The sequence below is a fragment of the Anser anser genome, assembly GCF_964211835.1.
Source record: "Anser anser genome assembly, chromosome: 27".
NCBI classification, from domain to species: domain Eukaryota; kingdom Metazoa; phylum Chordata; class Aves; order Anseriformes; family Anatidae; genus Anser; species Anser anser.
Genome location: NC_139748.1, coordinates 6,571,521 through 6,578,871, shown reverse-complemented (window position 1 = coordinate 6,578,871; position 7,351 = coordinate 6,571,521). Strand labels below are relative to the sequence as shown.

Genomic DNA, 7,351 nt, shown 5'->3' with positions numbered 1-7,351 from the left:
ACTCCAAGTGAGTTGATAGTTGCTTAATTTCACAGAACGCTGGACATTTTGCTGAGCACAACACTGCTCCCCAAATAGCAGCACAGCTGTAAATGCACAGGAGCACGCATAAACATCGCCACGACGTGAAGTAGGAACTTGGAAAAGCCCCCATGGATCTGGACAACCTAGAAGCTCACGGTTATCACCGGCAAGTTGAAGAACGAGCTCCTTTAACGCCTGTTTGCATCAGGAATTAGTCTGTGAAGTGCATCCTGGCTAAATCCAGTCATCTTTTAGCTAAATCCCAGCCTACAAACTTCAGCAGTTAATTACAACAAAGACTTGAAGTCTCTGCGCAGTTCCAACCTCCTCAGAGCTCCCATTAACAAAGCTAATTACGTGCCCACCATTCCCCTCAGCCCCGAATCAGGGCTGTGAGCAATTCCTTTCCCAGTGGGCTGCCTCACACCTCCCTGACATTACGGCTGCCCCACAACACCCAACCCGTGAGGCTGCAGAAAGCCCTTCCCCATCAGCATCATCCCATTATTAGTTTGCGGGTGACATCTACCGGCAGGCCGCATACTGCAGGGGACCCGTCCCAGCTCTGCTCAGCTCCAGACAGCAGATGCTGTCACAACTCCCTCGTTAAGCCCCGGTTAATTAACCCCGTGATTTCAGAACGAGGACAGAGGGAACGCTGCCCCGCCTGCATTGTCCGCGTTCAATTCACGGAGGACCCTGGGCCAACGCAGCCGAACTGGCTGAATTTTCTGTCTACGAAACAGAACCGTCTCTGCGGATTTACTAGGATTGAATTTCTTTCTGGGCAGAGCCGACAAACTGCCTGCAGCACTTCTGTGCGGCCCTGAGCCAGAGCTCCTCATCCCTCCCTAGGAATCACCTTTACACGTTAGCAAAGCCTTACCTCAGCAGTCACCAAACCTTGGAACTTCCTTCCCGTAACCTGTTTTCTAAATCAGGAGGCACCGCACCACCGGCACGGCGCGCCAAGCATCTGAGTCACCCCTCTGCTAGGTGAGCTCTGGGCTCAGGCACTCCAACAAAACACCCTGACGGAAGCCGGGCGGCATTTTCACCTATTTTATTATACACAAAACATGAGCAGGAACTTCTACTGAGGAGGCTGACCACGTCCACGACCGAATCCACCTCTCTGCAACAGAAAAGGAAGAGCGTTAGAAGGCGCCACTTCAAGCAAGCGACAGCAGCAAATACACTCAGCGCAAAACCCGCCGACGCCGTGGCAGAGCTGGTGGCTTTCCCCAACCTCGCTTCGCTTTGACAAGCCCCGAGAGGATCGGGGCCCAACACCTGACCTGCCTGGGCAGCAGCACACTGGCGAGCACGCGGATCTGACCTCTCCAATGCCTCCTACTCAAAGCCCCCAGAAAAGAAAGCCAACTCCAACACAGACACTTACAAACTGGAATTCGGTGGCTGCTCCAGCACCAGCCTCAGCCTTCTTGTCAGCACCAGCTGGAGAGAGAGAGAACGAGTTAACGACAACCCCCAGACCCCACTGCTGGGAACCCCACGGCCCATCCCGACAGAATTTAATTGTATCCGTGAGCAGATACGGACGAATTCTGCCGTGTAAGTGTCTAAGCCACGCCAAGAGTCCGATTTCCCCCTTCCCTTCTCAAAAGGGGCTCTACGCCGGAAACAATTCTCCCGAAGAGGGAAGCTGCACGGAGAGAGAGCTCGGCACACTCACGTGGAACGGCGCTGCGTCTGTACGTATCCCTGTCGGCTTCTCCCCGAGTAAGGCGCGCGGGGCGTTCCCCTTCCAGACCTGTGAGTAAAAACAGCAACAGACACTTAGAGAGGGCACGGACAGCTTGGTTCACGTGTGGCCCTTCATCATGTGAAGGTGGGAAAAACCTCTCCCGTTATGCATTACAGCTGCCAGCATCTCACACCTCGGTGCACGTAAACCTAAACGGAACAGCAACGGAGCAAGGAAAACTTCACCGGACGGGTAAAATCTACCAGAGGGCACCAGCTTGCACTTGGGCAGAACTCGTAAATGATGTGAAAACTGGATTACGGCATCCGACACAGCTCCACACAGACAGCAGAGGCACGGGGAATCTGTTGCATCTGACGAGCTCGTTCCCGGCTAAGTCACGAACCGACATCCTGATCCCGAGCTAAAACACAGCCACGCTATCGGTCTCACAAATCCCCCCCCAACGGAGCAGATTAATAAATCTGAGAGCGGATTATCTGTGTAACGGGAGATTAACACCAGACACAACGCTTGCAGGAAAAACCTGGGGGGGAAATGTCGGTTTCTGGGTGACTCCCAGAGCTCCCCAGAGCCAAGACAAAACGCTCTCCCCCTGCGCCAGACCGAGGTCTCCGGGCTTCCCACGAATCCCCCCCACAAACCAGCTCTTTATAACCACGGCTCGACCACAACCGCTGCCCGCTGGAGTGCAAGCTGGGTAACTTTTCCTACGAGTGCTTCCACACTCCCCTCTCTTCTCTCTGCGTTAAACCGTTACAGCACATCTCTGTGCCAGCGGTTCGTGGGGTTTTGTTCTCAGCTTTCCATCTGTCCATCCTTCATTTCTAGGAACAGACCCACGTTACAAATACCAGCTCGGCAGCAGTCTAAAACCTGCTCCACACCGAGCGCTCCAGCTGCTGTACCAAGCCCCACTTGAGAGCGGGCAGAACAGCACAAAAGCACCAGAAATGGCCCCAAAAGTTCAAGAAGCCAGTCGAGTTCTGCAAGGCTTGAGTCCGGCACACCTCGGTTGCTCCCAGTTTGTGCAGACAATGGGTAATTAACAGAGAAACGGGTAATTAACAGGGAATCAGCGCTGTCCTAACAACAACTCTCAGCTCTACCGGCTAGCCCTGCCCAGGTGCGCACTGAAGGTCGCTGGCACGGCAGCGTGACGCTTCCCCACGGTACAAACCCAGAGCAAATTTTAACCTACAACTGTAGAAGCCCCCCCCAACACCAGAGATGCAGGTTCCTGAGCTCTCCGGAGAAACACAGCTTCTGAAGAAGAAATCTGTTAACATCCAAAGCTCCTGAGATCAAAGAAACCGTCACCTTCCCAGTCTGAGCGCCATTCTTCCTTCTGAAGCAGATGCTGCGATTTTGTTTGGCTGAAAAACCAAGTTGCGAGAGTTGCAGGCAAAATTCCTCGCTAGCCCAAGCCCACAGCCCCTGCCCTGAGCGCAGCACCCGTCCCTGCCGGCCGGGCTGGGATGCGGCTCAGAAGCAGGAAGCACAAACTATCGCCCGCCAGGAGTTTTGTCTCGCAGGCCTCCCCTGTCAGTCCTCACCTGAGGCATCCCGTAACCCTGCTATCGCTGGGCAGGAGGCGACTCCTCAGGCAGGAGACCCGCTCCCTCCTGCCTCAGGGGATTTCTCGACCCTAGACTTGGCAGCGCTGCTCCGCCAGCCCGGGCTGTGGTGATTCTCTCTCTTCTCTCTCATTTCTCCACGTTTCCAGGCAGTTTTGGTCTCCCCAAAGACCCCGGGCAATTTTACAGCCCGCGTTCCACACCGGGAAAGCCGAGCAGGAGGCATTTCGCAGAGCACTCCCCAACACACTCCAGCAACGCGCACATCCTTCCCGCTCCAACTGCCAGCCTGGAACGCAGCAACCTCCGAACCCAACGAGGGGAGCAGCGGCTTCGACGCCCCCAAATTTCTTCCCGCCGCCCGGCCGCACAGCCTCGCTCCCCCCGGAAGGGGACGGAACGATTCCCAAGCTGCTCGCAGCCCGGCGCAGGGCATCCGCAGGGAAAAAGCGCGGCGTCCGTGTCCCGCGTGCAGCGCAGGCAGATCTGCAGCCCAAGCTTCCTGTCACATTGCTGTTTGGGAGCTGGACAGAGTACCACCCGGAAACACACCTCGGGCACCCGCAAGAGGCTTCAGGGTGGGTTTGGGGTACGTTTGGCAGGGAGAAGCCCGCGAGGCAGCCGCTGGCGAGCTGAGGATTCTGCAGGAGCAGCGCACCTGCTTGGATAGGCACTGCGCTCGGGGGTTTGGAAAACCCACCGAGAAGAATCGGAACACAACCAGCGCGTCTCACTTACCTGGTGTGCCCCACGCACCCAGCGGAGCTTTCTGAAGGCGGCTTTAACAACCCAGCTCACCTAACAGCACCCGAACCGCACGCAGCCAGAGCGGCCAGCCTGGGCTCAGGCACCAGGCAAATCCCCACGTGAAGCGCGCCCCGCACAGACGCGCTGCTTTTGCTTCCCGTCGCTGAGTCTCGCTACAGCTGACCCCAAGCCTGGTCCCTCCGTCTGCAGTCCTGGAAGCCCAGCAGCCCCCCAGGCAGCTCCCCGGAGGAGAATTCATCAGAGGACAGGAGCTCCGAGGAGCCCTCCGGCAGCTACGGGCACCGCCTGCCTCACAGATCACCAGCCGGAGCCCTCACCGATCCCACCTGCTTGCACCCTCCGAGAGGGCTCGAGCACCTGCTCCCATCACAGCCCCCTTCCCCCCCCCCCTCCGGTTTGTCGCTACCCCACCGCACCAGCACCGAACGCGAAAGCAACAAAACCCGTGCCCCCACGAACCAACCACCGAGGTTCCCACGCCCCAAAACGTTTCTGCACCCCAAAACCAACAGCGACTCACGCCGGTCTGCGCCGAAACCAGCGGAACCCAGCTGCTTCCCCACACCATCACCTCGCTCCCCACTCCCCCCTGCCGCCACAGCCGCCTCCCAGCCAGCTTTTATTTATTTACCTTTGGGCCGAGGTCTGCCGGTCTCCGGGCGGCTGCGGCGCAGGGTCGCGGGGACGATCTCCGGGGGAAGGTGGAGGTAATCGCGCAGGTACTGGATGCCCTCGTTGGTCAGGTACCAGTAGAAATGCCTCCACGCAAACTGCTCTTTCACGTAACCGCGGGATTTCAGAGACTAGGGGAAGAATTCTCGGTTATTTCCCAGTTACTGGGGGCAAAAAGCTGGAAACAGATAAAAGTCGGCACATGCAAGGTGAAACTATAGCATTATTCCCGTTTTGTGAGAAAATATAAGGGTACCACACGCAAAAGCATCACAGCTTCAAAAAAAGAAAGCTGGGGATCACAAAAAACACCTGTAGCTGTGAAGAACAGCAGAGTAAGTAGAGGGAGAATAGCAATAATCAAGAAAATGGGAAAACAACCGCACTAGGAAAGAAACAGCAAACACCAGGCGACGTCTGACAGAGTTTATTGGCTAACAAGTGACAATATTTATTTCCAGACAGCACCCACAGCCTCGCGTGCCCGAATCCAGCTGCGCCCTCCCCTCCGTACCTGCATGGCTTTCATGACGTGGAGGTTGGGCACGTTCTTGTCGACGAGCTCGGGGTGCTTGGGCATGTGGACGTCTTTCTTGGCCACCATCACGCCCTCCTTAAAAAGGAGCTCGTAGATGGCAATCCGGTTCTTCTTGGGCATCAACATCTTAAACAAGAGGGAGGCAGAGAGTCAACACTGCTGGTTCAAAACGAACATGTTCAGGTGACGAACATCTACCAGAAATAAAACAACCACCACAGTGGTGGTTTGTACGAAAAGCCTAATGCTAAAAAAAACACAGGAGATTGTCTCCTAAAGGCCTTTTTGAACTAAAATCCAGCACGCGAGCTCCTCAGCACCCCAAACTCGGGCTTTTTAACACTAAATTGGATTTCTGGCTTTAAATCGTAGCCTCACGTTAAAGTCTACGTTTAAGCCACCTGCTGTCAGAGGGAAAAAGGGACAGGGGCTGGTGGGGCAGTGCCGGTGCTCAGGGCAGCGCTTCTCCCAGCCCCGCGGTGGGTGCCAGAGGCTGCTCCCCCCCCCCGCCCCGCATCCCCCGGTTCCCGGTTTCCCTCCCGGCCTCAGGCTCCCCCCCGTGGCCCCGGGCTGCCCAACCTCGCCCCGACCCTACCGGAGCCTCCCCCGAGCGCCCCAAACACCCCCGGGCAGAGGGACTCCCGGCCTCGGGGCTCGCCTCGGCCTCCCGGAGCGCGCCCCCGGGGCCTACCCGCGGCCTACCGCCCCCGGGCCCTCCCGCCCCGCAAAATCGGGCCCCGAGGGCGCCCCATCCCGGCGATTTCCCCCCGGCAGGGCCGGGCCTCGTCCCCCCATCGCTGCCCGGAGGCTGCCCCGCAGCGCCGCCCCGGGATGGCTCCGATGCGAGCCCGATGCGGGCCCGGAGCGCGGCCTCACCGTGGCGGCGGCGGCGGGGCCCGGACCGGAAAAGGAGGGCGCGTGCGCGGCGCGGCGGCTTCCGGCCTCCCGGAGGACCCCTCCTGGAGGAATGAGCGACGCGGGGAAGGGAGAGGTGTCCGCGGCGCTGCCTGAGTGCAATGGGAAGGCCCCCAGAACGGGGGTGCCCCGCGCGGTGCCTGATTGTAAACGTCCCCTGGGGCGTCTCTGCCCCTCCCAGTGTCACACCCCCCACCCCACCCCACCCCCGCTAACGTGGCTGTTAAATATTTGATGGCGCCAGTAAAAACACACGGGGAGAGCCTTGGGGCCGTGCCAGGGGCCAGGTGCTCAGCGATGGCCTCCATCGCCAGCCTCTGCCACCTGCCTCTGCCACCAGCCTCCTCCTCCTCCTCCTCCAGCCTCCATCATGGAGGAGCTGCCCCCTGTGCAGGGCAGCCCCTCGTCCCCCAGCCCCTCGTCCTCCAGCCCCTCATCCCTCAGCCCCTTGTCCTTCATCGCCTTGTCCCCCAGTCCCTCACCCCTCAGCCCCTCGTCCTTCGTCCCCTCGTCCCCCAGCCCCTTGTCCTTCGTCACCTCGTCCCCCATCCCCTCGCCCCCCATCCCCTCGCCCCTCAGCCCCTCGTCCCCCAGCCCCTCATCCCCCAGCCCCACCAGCACCAGGGCAGCCCCTGCGGCTCCCACACCTGCCCGGGAGCGATGGGATTTGCAGTGCCGGTGGCCGGGATCATCCTCCACGGATTAGTGTTCGAGGCTGGCCTCGCTCTTACCCCTGCCCGTACGCCCCACGCTGGCCCGGGCACGGCATGAGGGGCTCAGCGGGAGGCCGCCCGTGGGGCTGAGCCACGCAGGGGAGGCTTGGGCAGGGCTCCGAGCACGGCCTCCACTTGGGGAGGCTGAAACATTCCCCACGGGAGGCTCCCGCAGCCTTCTGCGGGTGCTTGGGGGCAGCCTCCCGGTGGGGAGGAGCAGATTCACCTCCACCGTGTCTGTTTTCCTTGGGGACGCACTACACGGGGACGCTCGTGGCGGGGCTCTGGCTTCCCTGCCTCCACCGCAGCCCCTCAATGGGAGGCCCAGAGCCTCGGTGCTCAGGTCCCCTCGTGGGCCCGAGCCCCCCACTGCCACCAGCCCTGCCCTCAGGGAAGGGCTGGAGGGGAGGAGGAA

The 7,351-nt window shown here is 59.6% G+C and overlaps 1 protein-coding gene across 1 annotated transcript; it reads right to left on the bottom strand.

The window, feature by feature from the left end:
- Positions 1-1,071: 1,071 nt before the first annotated feature.
- Positions 1,072-6,338, bottom strand: LOC310886937 (small ribosomal subunit protein eS10). Its single transcript, XM_083812192.1, has 6 exons — positions 6,185-6,338; positions 5,285-5,434; positions 4,730-4,901; positions 1,721-1,798; positions 1,427-1,482; positions 1,072-1,159 (listed from the first exon to the last, which is right to left on the bottom strand). Exons 2-6 carry the CDS (start codon positions 5,432-5,434, stop codon positions 1,118-1,120), a joined length of 498 nt encoding a protein of 165 aa, XP_083668318.1. The 5' UTR covers positions 6,185-6,338; the 3' UTR covers positions 1,072-1,117.
- Positions 6,339-7,351: the final 1,013 nt, after the last annotated feature.

What these genes read in the sequence shown, in the direction of transcription:
- LOC310886937 (XM_083812192.1), bottom strand. Translation starts at nt 5,434, where the DNA reads ATGTTGATGCCCAAGAAGAACCGGATTGCCATCTACGAGCTCCTTTTT. An exon ending in ACGTCATGAAAGCCATGCAG is followed by an intron (nt 4,902 to 5,284) that starts GTACGGAGGGGA and finishes TTCTTCCCCTAG; the next exon opens with TCTCTGAAATCCCGCGGTTA. An exon ending in CAGCCACCGAATTCCAGTTT is followed by an intron (nt 1,160 to 1,426) that starts GTAAGTGTCTGT and finishes TTTCTGTTGCAG; the next exon opens with AGAGGTGGATTCGGTCGTGG.